At 30.9% G+C, this 21,226-nt stretch overlaps 1 protein-coding gene and 1 long non-coding RNA gene across 3 annotated transcripts; both read left to right on the top strand.

The window, feature by feature from the left end:
* The first annotated feature begins 864 nt into the window (after positions 1–864).
* LOC115964116 lies at positions 865–2,228 on the top strand. The gene is made up of 3 exons (XR_004085990.1): positions 865–974; positions 1,050–1,116; positions 1,583–2,228. It is a non-coding gene; the product is annotated as an uncharacterized LOC115964116 (long non-coding RNA).
* An 11,348-nt stretch (positions 2,229–13,576) lies between these two features.
* On the top strand, positions 13,577–19,345 carry LOC115963996 (BTB/POZ and TAZ domain-containing protein 3-like). Of its 2 annotated transcripts, XM_031083280.1 has the most exons (8): positions 13,639–13,848; positions 14,401–14,487; positions 15,765–16,156; positions 16,427–16,557; positions 16,666–16,976; positions 17,114–17,199; positions 17,989–18,302; positions 18,882–19,345. In XM_031083280.1, exons 3-8 carry the CDS (start codon positions 15,815–15,817, stop codon positions 19,009–19,011), a joined length of 1,314 nt encoding a protein of 437 aa, XP_030939140.1. In that variant the 5' UTR covers positions 13,639–13,848; positions 14,401–14,487; positions 15,765–15,814; the 3' UTR covers positions 19,012–19,345. The 2 variants fall into 2 exon arrangements, with proteins under 2 accessions (XP_030939141.1, XP_030939140.1); XM_031083281.1 differs by lacking the exon at positions 17,114–17,199 and having other exon boundaries at positions 13,577–13,848; positions 16,666–16,972.
* The last annotated feature ends 1,881 nt before the right edge of the window (positions 19,346–21,226 follow it).

Here is a 21,226-nt window from a genome sequence, read left to right as displayed (position 1 = left end):
AAAACAAAAAAAGGAAAAAAAAAATACAGAGGCACTTCCTCTCACCCCAATAATAGGATGGAGAATTAGGTTTTGGGTTCAAGTCCCAAGGAGTTCCTATCCTATCAATACACGCACCCATATATACATGAGACCCAAAAATTAAAATTATGTATCACCAAGTAAATCCTCAACAATGGCAAAATTTATTGAGATTGGCTAGAGTATATTGTATTTTGGTTCTGACAAAAGTTAGCAAAAAATTCTCCTGTTTGGTTTTTATTGATTGTGATTGAGTTTCATGTTAATATTGTTATGTCATTTCTCGTTGTAATTTTATCATATGTACTTAGCGTAGTAGCATCAGGGCACTAGTTTTTAGTTTTACATCATTTGGTCTTTCTTTTGTATCTCTTGAATATGTATCAGTAACCATTTTGCTCAATCTTATATTTTATTATCTCTGGCTCTCTGGCTTTGCATCAATATAATATTCACATACACTTTTATTTTGATGTCTTGTAAATTTTTTATTTATGTAAAAATTAAATTTCTATGTACTTTAACTGGCAAACACCAACCAACTAGTGAACAAATGAGACACATCTGAATAAACTTGTGTTTAGCTAGTGTTGAAACGACTTGATACTTGTTTTAATTCCATGCTTTTGGATTATTTGCTTCTTCCACAAATTGGAAGGTACTATGTTATTTGATGCTTGGAATATTGTAGTCAGCAATCCTTTATTTCCTTCATCTCTTTGATGGAGTAGCTTCTTTTTAGTACAAATTTTTTCTTGCCTATCAAAAAAAAAAATCTATTGTAGTCAGCAATGGCACCACATTGCAAATAAGTTGTTTGTATATCATTATTTTTTGGCTTGGACCTCTAGTAGGTATGAATACCAGAAACTCCTCATTTTCAGGTGCTGAAGAATTTTCTTGACACCGCTGAAGCTGAAGTTAGGTCACTTATCTCCTTGTATTCTGAAGTGGTGAGTCCTGTGCACAGTCATAATTATTCTTAAACACTGCTGCCTATGACTGAAATCCTAAGTATTGCCTTGCAGGGAAGAAATGCAGATTCATTGTCCCAGTACTTTGGGGAGGATCCAGCTCGGTGCCCCTTTGAGCAAGGTCTGATTTGTTTTTCTCTATATGTGTACACACACAAGCAATCATCTTTCCTTTTACAGACTGGTAAAATTTCGTTGTTTGATATTTTACATCCTTCACAAAAGGAACTCGCTTTTCTTGAGGAAATTAGAGCTTACCCTCATTTTGTTTAATCCATGGGACCAGCATGTAATCAATATTAACTGGATTTCCAACATTAAGGAATGTTAGGAATTGATGTAACTTTTATGGTTTCTCTGAAATGAAGCTCTGATTGCTTCAATCTTTACTGATTCTCATAAAAATCATAACTTCAAAAGATATATGCGGTTACTATTTGGTCCATGTTGTAATATATCTCCTTTGAAATGTAAAACAGAGATTATAACCCCCCCCCCCCGATTTATTTATTTATTTTTTTCCATGTATATAAATATTGGGTTTGTTATATGAACTGATGAAACCTGTTTGGTGGCTTTTGCATCAGTGACACAAATCTTGGTTGTCTTTGTTAAGACGTTCAATAAGTCACGAGATGAGAATGAAAGGCAGGCTGATGCTGAAAAGAAGAAATTGGAGAAGGAAGCCATGAAAGAACGGACAGCAGCTAATTCATCCACAAGGAGAGATGGTGTTCAACAGAGCAGCATGAAACAGCATGAAACCCACATAAATTCTTAGGAAGATGCAAGAGGCAGATTGCTTCTTGAATATGTCAGCCCAGCACTTTTGGGCTGACATTAATCGATGGAGGTTGACTCATGCATTCAAATTGCACGAACCCAAAATCAGACAGCTGAAGTGGCAAGTTGCTGCTTTTCTGGGAATCACTTTGGCAGTGCAGATGTGTCTCACAATGCACAGTTTACTTGTCCAAAATCACGCAATTTCAGGGAAAGTTGACACATTTTGCTATTATCAGGTACAGCCTTTGCCTTTCATGTAAATCAATGACATTATGGCCTGCTCAAATTGTATTCAATCTGTATATAATTTAGGAAAGGCACACTTAGCATTAGCAGAGCGGAAGCCCTCTCCCCTTCTTCCCAACAAAATGTCTCATGCTATATAGATTTAAAATTTTGTAGCAGCTGCAATAGTTGCAAGTTTAGCCGGTTGATTCTTTTCTTTCAGATGCTGGCTCATGATATTACATCATTATTCCCTTCCTTACAAAATAGAATGGAGTTTGAGAGTGGCATGCATTTTAATAATACCAAATCAATCTCCAAATAAATAACACCTAATTAACTTAATAATCTACCTAAAAAATACCCTTAGTTGAGCGATGTGAGGGGTATTAGCCAGTAGCCACATTTTCGGTCATCCCTTTAAGGAAAGATTGTTTATATTTATCTCGTTTCAATAAAATATGAAAATGCATGCTATGCAAGTGCAAAGTTGTGAATGGCACAAATTTAATTTAAAAAATAAATAAATTATAAGCATCTTTCTGAAACACACTAAGTTGGAATTCGTGTGTTTGATACCATTGTTTCCCATACTTGCATCCGTCACTTTTTCTTGGATATTTTAGAAAGATTGTTGTGCTTAATTTGTTTCATTACAACGCATGCCATTTGCAAACTCTTATCTATTGTGGAATTTAGTGGGATGAAGGAAGCGTTATATTCTTAATGTTGGCAAAGAGAAAAACAAAGTATTGCCAATTGTATCAATATTCTTATTGATGAATGCAAAGTCTTCATCAAAGTGAAAAAGAGAATATTGCCAAATGTATCTAAGATTTTAGGAGTTTGAGTGAAGTCTTCATTAACGAACCTTTTTTAGTCACTATTCAAACATGAATGGTAGGTTTATTTTGAAAAGCAAAATTAAACTAGATGAATTAAAATGAAAAAAGAAACATCTCAAAACTTTTAAGATCAAAATGAGCACAATTTTACACATAACCTAAGTCATGATCTTGTATGGATTGAAATACAGATTAGTCACTATTCAAACATGAATGGTAGGTTTATTTTGAAAAGCAAAATTAAACTAGATGAATTAAAATGAAAAAAAGAAACATCTCAAAACTTTTAAGATCAAAATGAGCACAATTTTACACATAACCTAAGTCATGATCTTGTATGGATTGAAAATGGACCTGAATTTTTGAGTGATAGCTTGAGAAAAAATAGAGAGTTATGTAACTGATAATTATCTATTTAATAAAATCTCAATTTTTCTTATAAAAACAAAAACTTTTACTCTACTAAGAAAGTAGTATTAATAATAGTTAAATAAAAAAGTGATATTTAACCAATTATAACTTATTACACTATGATATTTTATTTTATTTTTTTTTTTCTGACGAGTGTAGAAAGTAGAAACTACTCCAATATTGCTCCACCATAAAAAAATTTTTGGGTTCAGCTCCACCATAAATTTTGAGTCAAACCATAAATGAGAATAAATCAAAGAATCTTCGTGACAAGGTAAAGGCCACAAGAGCAAATAAAAAAAAAAGGACCCCACCATGGGTTTCATAGTTCTGATCCACAAAAAAAACTGGCCCCACCTGAGTCATCGCGTGAGAGCCCACCTCTAAATCACACATCATTCTTTTCCCGTGCTTTGCTGATTCTAAAAAGATCAAACTTATGATTCATTCATTTCTTCCATTCCCAAGTTTTCCAAAACGGACCGTCCCTTTCTTTGTCTTTTGGCTTTTATTTTCACACTTTTTCGTCGCCGCCCCACTTTTACACGCAGTCTCGCTATTTCAACTCACCACTTTTCGAGAAACTATTGGTTGCTTAGCTTTGCATACTAGGATGGTTTTGTGGGACCCGAGCTAGGTCGGTCTCCCTCCACTACCCACTAGTCCAACTAGTTGTTCCTTAACACCGACCATGTCTCTCTTTATTTTCTGATTTCTCATGTTGCCGGTCTTCTCATCCACATGATTCTTTAACATATCTTTCTAGTTTCTACCTTAAGGCTACACATTAATATGTATTTTAATATTTTGTGAGTTCACATTTTGAGTGATTTGTGGTTTAATTAGTGCTTATGTTAAAAATTAATTGGTGTATTAAACTTAATAATAAAGAGCTATCATCATGTTATAAATGTTATACATTATAATTCTATTGTATCTATTAAAAAAAAAAAAAAAACTTAATACTCTATTAAAATGGTGTTTTAAAAAAAAAAAATTGCGTCACATGTCTATCTTATTATTATTATTATTATTTTTGTCAAGTGAGTTATTGGGTTCAAAATTCAAAGAGATTATCCATAACTTTGATCAACAATTCTTAGAAACTTCCAAATTCTTTTTCTCTCTCATACCCATTGATCTCTTAAAGGATTTTTTTATTTTTTATTTTTATTTTTACGTTCCTCATAATTATCAATAAAGGTTGTCCATCTTCCCATTAAACACAAATACCAAATATTTATCCCTCTTTTACCTCTTTCAAGTGCCAAAGGTCTCTAAAACACTAAATTTCTACTCCATTTTAAATCATAACATGTTACTATTGTTAATAGAATAAGAAATAGTCACCGAAAATAAAAAACACAACTTAATTCTTTTTACAAAAACAAGACGCAGACTAAACTATTTCAATTTGACACACTTTATTTTCTATTTTTAGAAAAATAATATAAATAATATTTAATAAATTCTGTGCATTGCACGAGTTACATATAAATATGAAGAAAAACACATATAATCTTCACCAATTTGTACATGAAATTGATACTTAAGTTATTAATAAAAGCATTTTTGTTTCACTTTTTTTAAAATATGAACTTATAGCTCATAATTGAATATGTATATTTCTTAATAAGACCCTATTTATAAATGCACCTCGTTGAACTTGAGGCAACATTGTTTTTGTTTTTTTGTGTGGAATCTAACATTATTAATACAGTGTTGAGAATTGTATAATGAGTTGGATGATATTTCTTCAAGCCACTAATTTAAGTACATGTGGGTAGATGAAATTAATGAATCGCATCCATGATTGAATTTGACAATTCATGTAAAAAATACAAATTCATTGATTTTTGTTTTTATTTTTCATACATCAATAGTTGGAGGTTCGGAGATTTGAAGTTTTAAATCCTAGATGTTTTTGCTAGAAATACCACAAAATGTTAATTGAGTTACAAAATTTTTGACAATTGACAATTGAATTTCAATTAATGAGTTAATAGAGATTTTCTAAAGTATAAACTAAATTTATTCCTTCAAACTAGAATATTAAATTCATCGCTAGGCCTTGGATGGAATCCTTCGAGTTCGAGGAATGCATACATTCTTTTCCCAGCAACCATATAATATTACAATACACATATCTAACCAATACTTCAACCCATAAACAAAAGCTAAGATATTATATCACTTTTAATATTGCTATTTAGTATGAGAAGGACCAAATTTCCTTTGAACTGAATTGAAAAAAGCTCCTCAAAACAATTACATAGCAGTGTATAAGACGCTAATAATATGTATCATTTTCAATCACATAACTTGTTTGACTACAAAAAAGGTTATGTCATATGTGATTAAAAGGTTTTTGTCCATACAAAATTCCGACGCACGTGAATATTCTTTTCAATATAATAGTATTCACAGAATAATGGGTTTCATTGCTAAATTCTTCATCAATATAATAGTGTTTATAGAATAATGGGTATTCATTGCTAAATTCTTTCCTCCTTATTTTATTGTCCTTGTCTCTTAATGAGGAGAGCCAACATGTTCAACCCGTAAGATTACAACACTTGTCTGTAAAATTTTCACCCTTTGAAAAAAGAAAAATTAAAATCTAATCAAGTAGCAATAAAGAATAAATTAACCAACCAAACCTACTTTTTTAACCATTACGATCATGATTCACAAATAAAGACACTTTACTGACCGCCACATTTATTATCAAATGTATTATTTTTCAAAGAATTGAACTGAGCAGAGGAAGTGTCAATTACTAGTCCACAAGATTTGCTTTTGGCTAGGGACAAACTATGAAATGCTAGTATATTTTACCGACCCTCTATATTTGCTAAAGTTTAAAGGCATGTATGTCACCGACTGTAACGTACCCTTAAAGTATAGGACAAAACCCAAGTGATTGATCAACTTGAGTTATATAATATATAGAGGAACTTAGCCAGCAGCCAAGAGCTAGAGGACCACTTGTAAAATAATAACAATGAAATCATCTGAATATAATTCTTGATGTTTTATAACCACCGCCGCACTGATAGTTATGTTTCAGAGGTGTGATCTAAATTATTTGGAGTATACTTTGATGGTAAGACAAGTTTAAATTTGGAGAGGTATAATATAATGAGAAGATTTGACATTTGCTTTATGATAATTATTTTTTATTACTCAGTTCAATGAACATGGTGTTATGATAAACCAAGTGTCAACTCTCGCTAAGGATAGGTTACACTAATTTCAAAGACATACGAGTGCACATGCATTAGGTACCCAAGAGAGCAAAAAACTCTAAATGGTAACCCCCCAATGAAGAATGGTACTATAAAACTAACTTTGATGGAGTTGTCTTTTTTGGAGTAATAATCTGGGGAATGATGGTTGGAAGGAGAGCACCCCAGCTCGCACTTGAGATTGGCATCACACATTCAAAGATTTCGAAGATAATTATTAAAGCTCTACAAGATTAAACAACTTTATTTTTACCTTGTTAATAAAGTTTGTTAGAGTACTTTGTAAAGTTATTATTTTTCTCACATAGGTCGACAAGGCAATGAGGTTGCTCGTGCCTTGACCACAAGAGTGAGATTATCTTTTTCATTATTGGTTTGGATGGAGTCTCTATTAATTTTTTGATTTTGTGTGAGGGAATTAGGATTTGGCAAGGATCTAGTGTCATGGCCGTATAGTTGTTGCACAATACTAAAACAAGGGTGGAAAATAAAAAATAAAGTGTTAAATAAATTTTTTTTTACTTGAACAAAAGTCACAAAACTATGTAATTTTTACACATTATAAATTTTTCTTTTTGAGTTGCAGTAGTATTTAATAGCTAACTCATAACGGATATAGACAACAAGGTTCAAATCAGAGCAATATATAATCTTAGGATGGAATCCAAATTTTAATACAAAATATTGTAAAATCAAAATGGTCATTCCAGAAGAAAGTTTCACATCCATATATATTTAAATTAGATTAGAATAAAATTTCTATATAATATATATATATATATATATATATATATATATAAAATGATCTCACACTTAAATGATACAATTTATCATTTAAACTTAAAAAATGGTTACAATAATTCCAAAAAAAAAAAAAAAAAAGGTTACAATGATTCCAAGCGATATTTAATGCGAGTCGTAAGTAGTAAGAGTTAGACACAAGGGTCTTGTTCAAAGGAGTGAAACTTTGGCATGAGTCAAAATCTAAAGACAACTCGACCCTCATAAACGGCTCAAAATTGGGTAAGCAATGAGAAAGCAAAGGCATAGCACCTTAAAATCGATGAAGATATTATTTTTGCCGACAAGGGTCTATGTACAAAGAATGAGTAGAGTAAGAGACCTTGTCATGAGTCCAAATGTCAAGACAAACTTGAGTCTTGACCCTTTCAAACAACTCAAAATTTGGGAAAGAAATATAGTATAAATTAAGAAAGCCAATTCTCAAGGCATAGCAGCTTCAAATTAATGAAAGTATTTTGTCGAACTTCATATAGTAATAAATAATAAATAAATGTGTTAAAGTTATGTTTGGAGTTTGGACCTTCCAACAGTCTTTTTCGCCATGTGTTTTTTTTTTTTTTGATAGACTTTTTCGCCATGTTGTTCTCAAGCGACATGTGTTTCCTTTGACAACTGCTTGTTTTGTTAGTATGCAAACCAACATTATTATCATGGTAACTACTTAACTCACAACTTGTTATGATGATAATTGGTGAGGAGTAAATAATCACTTTCAAATAGATTTATCATTAATTTCATTTTAATTCTGCACAACTTCAACCTATTATTTCAATAAATTATGAAAAAAATTATAAAACAAATCATGTCATTAGATTTGCTCTATAACAAAACCAAAATCGTTTATTCGAACTTCTAACACCTTGCCAATAAAATGTATTTTTTTTATACATCGACAATTGGGGTAAAGAGAATTTGAACCATAAATTTCTCGAAAAGATCAGAATATGCTAATCAATTGAGATATAAAACTTTTGGCACCAATTCTTAAAATCTCAACCAAGTATTCATCATTAAAAAATTAAAGTTAGATAATTTAAACTTAGTCCTAATAGCTAAATCAAAATTTCTCTTAATCTTATGGTATTCTAAGTTTCTAACACCCATAGCGTGCATAACTAGAATTTCAAATTCCGTCGGCAGAATGGTGCTATTTACTCTGAGCATACTTCTCTTTCAGTCTGTTTCACAAAGCAAACGTGGAAAAGATTATGGAAAATTACGTAGCACATACCATCATTGAACATATATATCTTGAAAGTTGGGATGGAAGATATCCATATTAGAGAAAGGAACAAGCCCCTAATTTTGAAAATGTGCACCATTATCAGCAATGACTTTGCTTGTGGGTAACCAGAACGGATCAAATATTGTTTTCAACTCCTTCTCAATTTGCAATTTTAGTAAATCTCAAATTGAGAATTTACCTTTTATGAAGCAAATAAATCCGGTGAGAGAAGATTACTTATAATAATGGAAGGTATAAATTTCGGAATTCAAAAATGACAAATATATATTATACACACACACTAACTTCAAGATCGAGTTGAACTTTCCGTCAAAAACTTTATAGTTCAATTAATTTACATATATTGATGTTTCTAACTAAGATATCTAGGATTCAAATTCTTCATCCGTCGGTAACTATCGAATAATCAAGCATCCAAAGAAAAGCAAAAAGGGGAATATTACACAGGATCCTTTAGTACAAAGATAGGTACTCAAGTAATTCTATGATATAATTGACAAGCTACCAATAATAACAACGTCCAACTCCAGCCCACGTAGACTAAGGGCTCTTTAATGAGCTTGCATGTACTTAGTCGGTGGCACTGTAACTGTACACCTTTACGCTTTACTAGTTGGAGGAGGTTGGTTGTGCTTTGGCTGCTGACTTGGGGTTTGGTATCTTCTTTTTATTTTAGCTGAGTTTAAATAAGATTGTATTTATTGTTAGATTGTTAACATTTTATATATTTCTCAATTTATTGTGTATAATTTTGGGCGTAAAATTAAATTTGATATTTGAGTACGTTTTATTTTCATGATTGCTTGGGGTTATAAAATTTAATCTATAGGTTAAGACTTCAGAGTACTTTGACCTAGGATAGGTGGGTTCCAAGAGACATCACAATAATAGCAAACTGTTATTTTTATTTATTTATAATATTATGACATTCTCTATTTTAAAAATAAATTTATTTCATGGTTCATATTAAATATATTAAGAGTCTCAACTGATTGGTTAGTGTTTATGTTTTCAATAAAGACATCTAAGATTCAAATCTCTTGACTTCCAACTACTAAATTATTGGAAAAATATTTAATATTATAAATTTAAAAGTCTATTAAATATCATGTCATTTAAAATTTAAATAATGTGATACTCTATATATACATTTTCACATCTATAAAATCTTAACCGTAAAATGAACTTAATCAACTTAACTTGAATGCATCTTAAACTAATCATATACATACTTCATCAAAGGGATGGAACCATATTTGATGATTCAAGACTAAATTAATATATAACATATAAAACATTAAAAATAGCATTTATTTAGTGTTAAAAAAAAGGCTCAAAGCAAAGATACATATATAGTTTTCAATACATTTATCATTCATTAAATGAAATTCAATGTAGTTTTAAACCTCAAAAGTCATCTATTATTGATTATATACTAATTTCATAACAATTTCCCTTCTATTGTACAAATTCAAAAGGTCCTTTAGAAAATCATATTTCTATTTGTTGTAAAACTTAATTTTGACAATATTCCTAACTAAAAAGTAAAAATTCTCATTCCATACTTCTTAAAATTGGGAGAGTTAGTACAAGTATAATTACTGTGTAAACAAGTTTTAGTTTGATCGTCTTCTAGCCCTTACCAATCGTTGACACAATCATAAAGAAGAAAAAAAATGATGATGAGTCAAAAGCAAATACGTGATTCAAATTTACTACAAGTATACAATCTTTATATATATATATATATATATATATATATATAAAGTAATATTCAATATAATGATAAAAAATTACAAAAATAGTAAATAAATAAAAGAGTAAAATTGCTTAAAGACCTCTAATTAACTTCTTTCTTCTTAGAGTTCTTCATTCTTTTTTTTCTTTTCTTTTTTTTCTTTTTTTTTTCGGATTAGAAAAAAAAATTGTTGTATAAAATAATTACAAAATAAAAAAAATTCAGAAATTTTTTTTTCAATAAATGGTTTTTGTTATTTATTTATTTGGGAGAGGATGCCCATATGTCATGAGCCAACCAAAAACTGATTGGTGTCTTGGTCTGATAATAAAAAACTATCATCAGGAGCGGACGCCATAGGTTGAAACTCTCTCAAAAAAAAAAAAACTGAATTTTTAATGAGGTTAGATGTAATTTTCAAGTACCAGACTTTAAATATTTATATATAAAAAATAGGTATATTTATCATGGGGCCCTAATGTATGTCCGTTCAAGTCTGATCCCAAAGTTTAATTTTGGGATTAAATCTTAGTCTTTTTTTTTTTCTTGTCATATGATATTGCCACTTAGCACAATTTAAAGGGTACAAGATTAGTCTATTAGCTTATGTAATAACTATTTAAATAATAGTTAAATTCCTAATTTCTTTTAACAACCCACAATTTTATCAACAGGTGCTTGCTATTCAGAAGTATGTTTTTGTATTCTTAAGAAGATTTGTAATATCCATTAAGGATCAGAGAGAGATATGATCATCAATATATTTCTTTTTAGAAAGATGAAAATATTAATTGGACTATATTTAGCATATGATCCACTTTTAATCACTATGCTATAAGTCCAATTCTAGATTTTTCTATATAATTATGAAATCTGCCATTGATAATCTCTCCGATTCTCCAATAATTGTTATTGCCATTTAACTCTAATTTCGTTTGGTAAGATTCAATCTTATCTGGCTCCACCCTCCACTATTTTTTTTTTTTTTTGTTGACACGATATGGTATTTTGGTGCCATTCACTAACCTCAAATTTCACCACATATATGAGGGATGACACTTATCCTTGGCTTGCTATGAACACGTTATCACTTTGGCTCCTCACTGTCCTGGAATTTTCTTGGCCTCCAATCAAATTAATTCCCCTAAAAACAAATTGATCAGGTAAGCAAGATTTGATTCTAGTTCGAAATTGTGTTCAATAAGTTAAAAACATACGTTTTAAATTACAAAAAAAATTTTAAGTCTTTGTCATGGCCTTCATAAAAGCTAGGCTTGGCTTCCAAAACAATTTAACTTGAACTAAAAATTTTCAATATATTTATAAGATAAATTTTTTTACTAGATTCTAAATCTTGGGAGTGTGAAACTTCTTAACCTTCAATGATTAATGCATGATATTTATTTGATGCATAAGTCCACTGTAGTATATTTTTCCTTTCTTATGATTAAGACATTTAGTCATACATAACGTCTAAAGTTTTGTGTATGGATAAAATGGAAAGTGAGGAGAGAATATGGAATTTCAGATTTATGCATGGGAGGGTGGGTTGTTGAAATTGAATCTGATATTCGTTGTCTTTTTTTTTTCTTTTTTTTTTTTTGGGGGGGGGGGGGGGGGGGGTGGTGTTGATTTTTCGTTCTACCCTTTTCTTAAAATTTTATCAAGTTAATGGAATTTATTTTAAAAAGAAAATAAAGCTCAAAATGTTATTTCTTTCAGTTCTTTCTTTCGCAATATGATCTTGGTACATAACTTTTTGTTATAGTTCAATTTTAATCTTAAATTATCAATTGTATCAGTTTAGTACCTAAAAGGGTTTAAATATTCTTTTTGCCTCAATTTCTTTCAGTAAGGACTAATGTTCGAGAAAATTGTCTTATATATGAGTTTTGTTTGTTTTAATAGAATACCTTATGTGAAGATAATTTTTCATGTTTTCTTTGTTAGTATTAAAAAAAAATGTCAAATGAAAATTATCTCTTAACTTCCCTTATTTAACTTAAGCTTAATGTGAGATAAAGTTGTTTTCTATTAAAATTTTCTAGAAAATAATTTTGTCTTAGGTGAAGTTAAGTAAGGAAAACAATTTTATCCACGCGTTGCTAAATAGAAGAGGTTAATAGATAATTTTACAATTTATTTTAAGGTCTCTTCTAGTTCTAAACATAGAAAAATTAAATAGTTTTTAGGAAATATTTTTTAGAAAGTGATTTATTATATAGAAAATATTTTAAAAAATTTGAGATAACACAGAGAAAATATTAAATATTAAAACAAACAGAAACTGTAACATGTAATTTTATATTAAAAAAAGAAAAAAAAAGAAGCTCTAGACCCTGCAAATAAATCAAAGTATTCAAATGTGGAACAATTTTTATGATGTCAACAGTCAACTTTGACAGCAAGTGGTATACTTTCTCTGAAACTTCAATAAATAAAATTGATACATTCTATACTGTAGGGACAAAATTCAGCTTTAACAAATAATTCAGCCACAAAAATAGTAGTAGTTTATTATCCTCTTTCGATAATAGTTGTTTATTATCCATAGTCTTATAAAGACAATAACTCAATGGCCAAGAGCATTAACTCAAATAATAATTTTTTTGGTGATTCTAAGTTTCTAACAATAAAATATGTTACTAAACGGTTTCATATTCAAATCCTCTGTATTATTACTATACCACTTTTTGTGTACCATTTCATGTTATACCAATTTCAATTGGTCATCAATTTTATTTTATTTTTTTTTTTCGGTCACAACTTTGAGTATTTTATAAGAAAGATTGAATAAATACATTATAAATTGTGATTAGTGAAACATGAAGTAAAACATAAAAAATAGTACAAAAGATTTATATTTATCTCATAAGCTATGTATCCCATAAATATGGGTCTCACAATAATATGAGAGAAATTCCATGAGATATTTTCTCATTTTTAAAAGAGGTTTATGAGCCCCACATGTATGGGTCCCATATGTTAGGAGAAAAAAAGTTTCTTGAAATATTTACTTGTTTTTCTAATTTTTTTAATAAGAAAAATGCTACATTTTTTAACAATGTTGTAAAAATATTGTAAAGATAACATTTATTTTTCTGATATCCAAGATCTAAAATAAATCCTCACCCAAATATTAAATTAAAAAAAAGAAGATAATAATTGAATATACCATGAGATGACAAATAACCATAACAGCAACAACCATGATGATAAAAAATGAAAGAAAGAAAAAGAAACAAAGTTTACCATAAATAATAGACTTAAATGACATTAAAGACCAAAACTAATGCCTTTCATTCCCCCAATAAATAACAGACTCCTACTCTCAATTTCCCTCCTGTTTTAGGCACACGTCTTTCTCTCTCTCCCTCTCTCTCTCTCTCTCACTAAAATCTTTGTCTATATTACTCTGCTCTGCTTCACACACACAAAAAAAATAAAAATAAAAATACTCACAGACCCATCAGTCTTTTCATTGCATTTTCCATAAACAAATCTTGACCCATTTCCTACAATCACTTGATGTATCTACCTCTTCATTAAGGTACCTCCAATTTCTTCTCCTTCATAACTATTTCCCATCTGTTCGGTTTGATTAGCTGCTTTCTCTTTTTTCTTGTGAAATTTGAAGTTAAAATCACTTTGATGCAGTTTTAATCAGTGTTTTCCGGGTGGGTTTTCTTTTTTTAATAGTTTCTAAATTCTAGAAGATTTTTATTTATTTATTATTTTTTTTTTTTGGGGTGAGCATATTTTACTAGAAGAAAATTATTTTGGCTCCATTGCTACTTTGTGTTTTTATTTTAATAAAAATAATACCCATCAAATATTTTCCCTGAAAATCAAATCAAGTTCGTTTTTTTAGAAGTGTGATTTTTTGTTGGAAATTGAAATACATTTCCACCTTAAAAGTTCGGATTTTTCTCATCAGAGAAATTTTATATAGCAGAAGAAAAGTTTAGGTCTTTGACTTGAGGATGCTTTTGTTATTATGTTTTGAATACTATGATTGATTTGGGTTTTGATTTTTGTGAAGATATTTGAAGGGGCTTGTTTGGAATATTATTAATAATTTTTTTAAAAAATTGATTTTCAGGTTCTATAGCTCTGTACCATTAAGCTTCTAGGAAGAATTGCACAAATCTCAAATATTTTTGTGTGAGATTTGCTGCCTTTTCTGAAGGTAACTCTCCCCATCTGATGTGTATGTATTTGATTGCTGAGAAACCTTTAAAAAGTTAATTAAATTTAACCCACCTGTGATTTGGGTCAAAGTTTGATCCACCAAAGAGTGATTTTACCCACTTGGGTCTAATTTACACAGATTGTAATGACTACACTAAACTCATGAGCCAAAACTAAATACAGTCAGACCCAGGTGGGTAAAGTCTAAATTTTTGAATCAGGAAGTTTAATTCAAACTTGACCAGAACTTTTCCCCAAAGGAAAATACTTTTTCTAAGACTTGAAGTTTTTTATTTATTTTCTTATACTTCCTTGTCATCTAAGAAATTTCTACCATGTAATTATCGTTTGTTTTGTATTAATGCTTAATGGTTGACTAGCTGCCAAACTTGGTTTCTATATAAAAATTCCTTTTAATTCTTCATGTTCTGTGGATATCATCTTTGTTTAATAAATAAAAAGGAAGTCTTATTTATTATTATTTACATTTTATGCATGTTCTTGTAATCATTAATCAATATGTATCATTTGCAATTTTTTAATTGTTAATGTGTGTGTGAGTGTGGACTTTTGTCTTGAATTTGACACTTCAATCATTATCGTAATCTCCAACTACTTTTTTTTTAATTACTTTGGTCATCAATGGAATAGATGCTATAATCCTTGTCTGTTTTCGTTTGGTACTTTTATGATTAATTCTTCTGAACACATTCCCCTATAAAGGTTACAGTATGTATGCACAATTGCACATTTCAATGTCTAAATTTGTGTGAATGGCACATGTAAGATTTATGGAAGATTCATTTAACCAATTTGTTATGGTTTAAAGTAAAGTATCTGTTTAAGGTGGATTCTGAACTTTTGTGGTAGACTAAATTAAGGTTTTCCTAGTATTGAGTTTTGTGGGCATGGAAGAAATCTGTAACCTCAAAGCAAAGCAACTTTATGAATGTTCTACAAGTCATAGTAAAGGATGTATGCAATTGATTCTTTTCCTATTCGATAATATAGGGTGTTCTGCTTTGTTTGTTTACATCTGTTTGGCATTCCTTTTCTGAAGAAGTTTGACATTTTGATGCAAACTTTAGATCCCATTTAAGCAACTATATATCTAGATTTGTTTCCAACATAATCACTGTTTCATTAATATCATCGTTAAATACCATGCACACTATGTTCCCTTTGTTTCATTGATACTCTTTTAATATCATTTTGAACTTTAGCCGCTTGCAATTAATTTTCACTTCTCATAATCTATTTTTATCTTGTATGCAGATCCTTGATTAGAATTTGATAGCTGTGTAGTACATAATACCTAGTATATAATGGCTTCATCAGATCTTGACTATCCCTGGCCATCCTCAACTGGTGAATCCTTCTGTGGATCTTTTAATATACACCTAGAAGAAGATAATCCAGCCGATATTTTACCTGTGCTGGAAGTTCCCTCCTCTTCTGTATCCTCTAAATGTAATATTCCAAAACCACCTTCTCTCCCTAGTAAATCCTGTATTAGAATCAAATATTCCAATAGGCTTTCAGAGTGTAGCTCCGTCCCCAAGGAAACAAAAGATACATGGGACAAGCTTTTCAAGGAAGGATATGGTTCAGATGTCTATATTATTACAGAGGACAAATCATATATTCTGGCTCATTCCAGTATTCTGGTGAGTCAATTGAACTTCCTTTTATGATTTTGAGCTAGCCCAATTTTTTATTGCTGGTCCTGACTTAAAAGTGTAAAGACATTCACTTGAAAATATTAACTGACAAAGTTGCTGCCTTTTCAATTTCTAGAAATGCTGGTTTAAATGAGGCAATGGGACTATTGAAACTATAATTTCATCACATGCAAATTCCTGGAATTTCTTTATTTTAGTTGCTGAGGAATTTTTGAACAGGGATGGGCCTAAAGGCTTTTTTTTTTCACTATGCAGAGTGTTGCATCTCCTGTGCTAGGGAATATTCTACAGCAATCAAAAGTTAAGAATGGTATGAGATACATCAAGATTCCCGGGGTGCCTTATCAAGCTGCCTATGCTTTTATCCGTTTTATTTACTCGTCCTGGTATGTTGGAGTTGTCCTTTTCCATCTTTTTGCATCCCCATCTCTCTCTCAGATAGCGATTCTAGCTAAAATGCTCAAAGTTATTTCTTCTTTAATATTCTAATGCAGCTATGAAGAGGATGAAATGAAGCAGTTTGTTCTCCATTTGTTGGTTTTATCACACTCCTACTCAGTCCCATCGCTGAAAAGAGTTTGTATATATGTTCTGGAGCAGGGCTGGCTGACCAAAGAAAACGTGATAGATGTACTTCAATTGGCAAGGAATTGTGATGCACCACGGCTCTCTTTCATTTGTGTTCATATGATTATCAGAGACTTCAAAACTATATCTTCAACTGAAGGTTGGAAAGTAATGAAGCGGGCTAATCCTGCACTTGAACAAGAACTTCTAGAGTGCCTTGTTGAGGCAGATTCAGTAAGTCAGTTCCTGTTCTTTGTTCAAGGAAAATTATATCTGTCATCATGAACTAAGCATGGAAATTTTAATGGATATATAAATATATGCTTGCTATAATTTATGTACGTTAACTATCTGTTGAATTTTGTAACAATTAAGGCAACAAGGAAGGTTTTTGCACTGGGTATGTGGTAGATCCCTGGCTCAACAACCTCCTAATGGATCCACAATATACTAACTTCCTGGTTAGTTAACTTTTAAGCCTTGTAAAAAAAAAATCCTACCTTTACTTTCTTACTGTTGGGATCTGCACAACATATCCTGCAATGGACTATCTACTTGGTCCTAGTGTGTAAAAATATCCAAATCTATGCTTTTCATAACATTAATATAGAAGATTATTTACTTCCCCCCACCCTTCTCACTACCCTTCACATATTAGTACAGAGGACCCACTCCATTTGTTGAAAACTACTCTTTATTTTTTTTAATCAATGGATTAACTCTATGTTTTTCCCCCTCAAATTAGGTAAAGTACATTAACTTCCCCTGTGTTTTGGGGAAATGCTAGAAATCCACTTTTATTTTTAAAATTTACATTTACTCCTTGTAGTTTTAATTTTCTTCATATAACCAATTTGGATAGTAAGCATTATATTGAGGTTATCCTGGATGAGAATTTAATTTGAAAAACATGTATTTTGACTTCATTTGTAATGGACATAAATGATCTTGAGGACTTATTTGTTAATATAAATCAAAACCTCAAAGAGGTGGATTTTCATTTATAAAAATAGGAGGGTTTTTCTTACATTTCCCTAAACCTTGAGGGAGGCTATTATAGTTTACCCTTTTTAATTTTAGGTGAATTTAAAATTATTTACATTGTATACTTGTCAATTTGTGACTTTCATAAGTAGAAAGCTCATATTCTTCAGTCATTGATAAACAATTTGTTGGACAACGAATTTTTTTGTTCTCAATCATCAGCTTACATTTCTTTCATAATCCTTTTCTTCGATTCTTTGTTTCAGAGAAAAGAAGACCGATTGAAGAGAATGGAAGAGAAAAAGGTGTACTTGCAACTGCATGAGGCAATGGAAGCCCTCCTTCACATATGCAGGGATGGGTGTAGAACAATAGGGCCTCGTGACAAGGTTCTGAAAGGAAGCCAGGTTGCTTGTGGTTTCCCAGCTTGCAAAGGGCTTGAGACTTTAGTCCGTCACTTCTCCAGTTGTAAGACCCGAGTTCCTGGTGGATGTGTTCACTGCAAGCGCATGTGGCAGCTGCTTGAATTGCATTCTCGCTTGTGCAATGACCATGATTCTTGCAAGGTCCCTCTTTGCAGGTAAGCATGAAACTTCCATCTTTGCCTCTATGCCCTTCATTGTCTGGGGAAAGTATATGATTAGTCCAATCCCCACTTCCCCAAAAAAAAAGTGATGAAAGATGTAGAATGTCATGTTGTGCACATGTCAGCCAGAGTCTTAGATTAACATTTCCTCAATAAGATCATTATCAAAGGTGAAAACCTCCTATTGAATGGCAGTCAGGTTGAATTTCACCTAAGTTATCGACAGACATTAAAGAAAAAAAAAATCTATTCTAGAGACTTGAGAGTAGTTAGTTCAATCACTTGGGCAATGCTCAGTTGGCATTGAACCGAAGACTTGGTAACTGGGTAGTGCACTAACACTGGCAGAATCCAAATCTTAGTTGTGTTTATTTTGAGTGATTAATTTGGGCAACATTCCTATATGATAAATTTGATAATTGTCTTAATAAGATTATTTCTGTTCTCCTGCTTCTAGGCATTTCAAGTAAAAAATGCAGCAACTTGTTTTGAGTGATACATGTGGACAACATTCATATATGATAAATTTAATGATATTGTTAATAAGTTCTCTTTTTTCCCTCTTGCTTCCAGGCATTTCAAGGAAAAAATGCAGCAGCAGGCGAAGAAAGATGAGGCTAGGTGGAGACTGTTGGTCAGCAAAGTGATATCTGCAAAGAATTCACTGGGGCCATTCTCAGGTCGGCGCTCTGCTTTTTTATGACCTTTTATATGAAATGCACCTTGTATATTCTAAAGAATGTGAGGCGATTAATAAAGCATCTTGGATTTGTTGGGGGAAAATGAATTAACGGGAGGTGCATAATCCCAGTCCTTGTAAGAAATAATGAAAATTGTGGAAAAAATTAATTAGATTATGTGTCCTTGTGGACAATGAGAGTTTGTTTGCATGCAAGTCTTTCAGGACTAAAGTTATAAACCAAAAAGGTTACCAAATTAAATTCAGTTCAGGCTGTGAACCATTGACAAACAAACTTATAAAATGCTTGTAATGGCAGCACAAGTGTCTGATTTTGTTACTGCATGAATGATGGTGTTAAATTCTGTTGAATGTGCCACATACCAACCTGAGGCCATATTTGGCTTGACTTACATAAAGTGGACAGAATAAGTTTATTTATAAGGGTAACACTTAAATACAGTATTTTTGTTCAAGTATTTTAGGTGTTGTAGCTTGGGAATTTTCAATTAAATTCAACCAGCTAGCTATGGAAGCTGTAATTATACTCAAGGAAGTGCATTGGCCAAAAGTCCCATGGTTGTGCTACACTGTCGTATACGTAATATGGTTGAATTTATTTATAGAACCAAAGATATAATGTCTTAAGGAAATATACCAAGTTTTACCACAAAACATGTTTCAAAAGCATCCATTATGAAACTTCAAAAAATTCAATTCCTTTCATATATCTATCTTCCTTATGCAATATGATTTTTCATGAAATTTAAATGATCCAGAATGGAGCATAAGGATGCAGGGGAAAACTGGATGTAACTTATGTATGCAACAAAAGAAGCTTCAACATGTTTATTTAGAGGAGCCAATTTAATTTGCTTTCCAAACAACCCATCAGGGTGCAGCCTAAGTGGTTGGAAGTTTGGGGTGAGTTATAGACCCTGACATCTTAGGTTCGATATTCACAAACAGTTCTTTTGAATTACTTGATACACAGCTCCGGTGGATGGGAACATATATCCATAGTTTACTCTCCAAAAATGGGTCTAAAGAGTCTTGCTTTGGTGAGATTTTACGTCAATTAAAAAAAAATTTTCCAAATGGAAATATATATGAGAGCAAACCCAGCCTATTTACAGTGGCATTATGCCCAGTGGGCAAAATACTCAGCGGCCTATAATGAATAATTGATCCATACTGTTCAGAATACATAATGTATAAGCATGGCCTTCAGCATCTTTGCAAATCCTCACATTTTGAACCAGATATATATGCATATGATTGAATAGATGAGTAAAATAAAGAGTTAAAATGCAAGAGAGATATACTATACATAATGACACTAGTTCCCTTTTGACGCCCCATTTCGAAACCACATTTCTTCAAAGTACTACTTTTTAAAACTTCCTTTTTCTTTTAGAAACAGCTCTTTCAAATGGTCCATTTTGAAGAAGCTAAAGAAATAAGTCGTAGCTAATAGGTACTAAATCATACATAGGAATTTGAACCATGGTTTTCCTAATAATTAAAAACAAAATATACTATTGTGATATAAGTTAAATAAAATAATGAAAAACAAGATATATTATTGTGTTAAAAGATAAATAAACTCAAATTCTTTAATTATTACATACAACAAGTTAATCTATATCTATACCAATATTATCTATATTTAAAAGCTAAATTGCAACACTTTATTGTTGCTTCGTTTCAGTTGAGCCACATTAGTGGCTATTTTATCATTTTCTTTTCATTATTTCTTTAAAAAATATTTATATAAATATAAATATATGTAATAATGCATTATTCCTTTGCTCCATCCCAAAACTAATTATCTTATCAATCATGATATGATCATCAACTTTCACAAGCTTGTCTTTGCACATTCTTGAACCTAAATTTAACTATAATAGAAAATACATGTAATACAAATACCTTGGATGGAGACATCATTTATTTATTTTTAGTTTATAGTTACTTTAAAAGATAGTCTCATTCCATAATTGTATTCATATCTATATGCTAATATAGTATTTAAGGCCAAGTTGTCTAGTTCCGCTCCTATTTAGAGAACCATATGTCATTTTTCAATAATTTCAAGAGATAGAGATAATAAAGGCCATATGATATATATATATATATATATATATATATTTGTTTCTTTTTGTTTTTGTATAAAATATTACATGCAAGTGGTTTTCTTGATATGCTTTTTTGTGGTATACCAACTTTCTCTACATCT

Source organism: Quercus lobata, chromosome 10 (genome assembly GCF_001633185.2).
Source record: "Quercus lobata isolate SW786 chromosome 10, ValleyOak3.0 Primary Assembly, whole genome shotgun sequence".
In the NCBI taxonomy this organism is placed as follows: domain Eukaryota; kingdom Viridiplantae; phylum Streptophyta; class Magnoliopsida; order Fagales; family Fagaceae; genus Quercus; species Quercus lobata.
The sequence above is the reverse complement of the archived record's forward strand: the minus strand, read 5'-3'. Positions and strand labels throughout refer to the sequence as shown.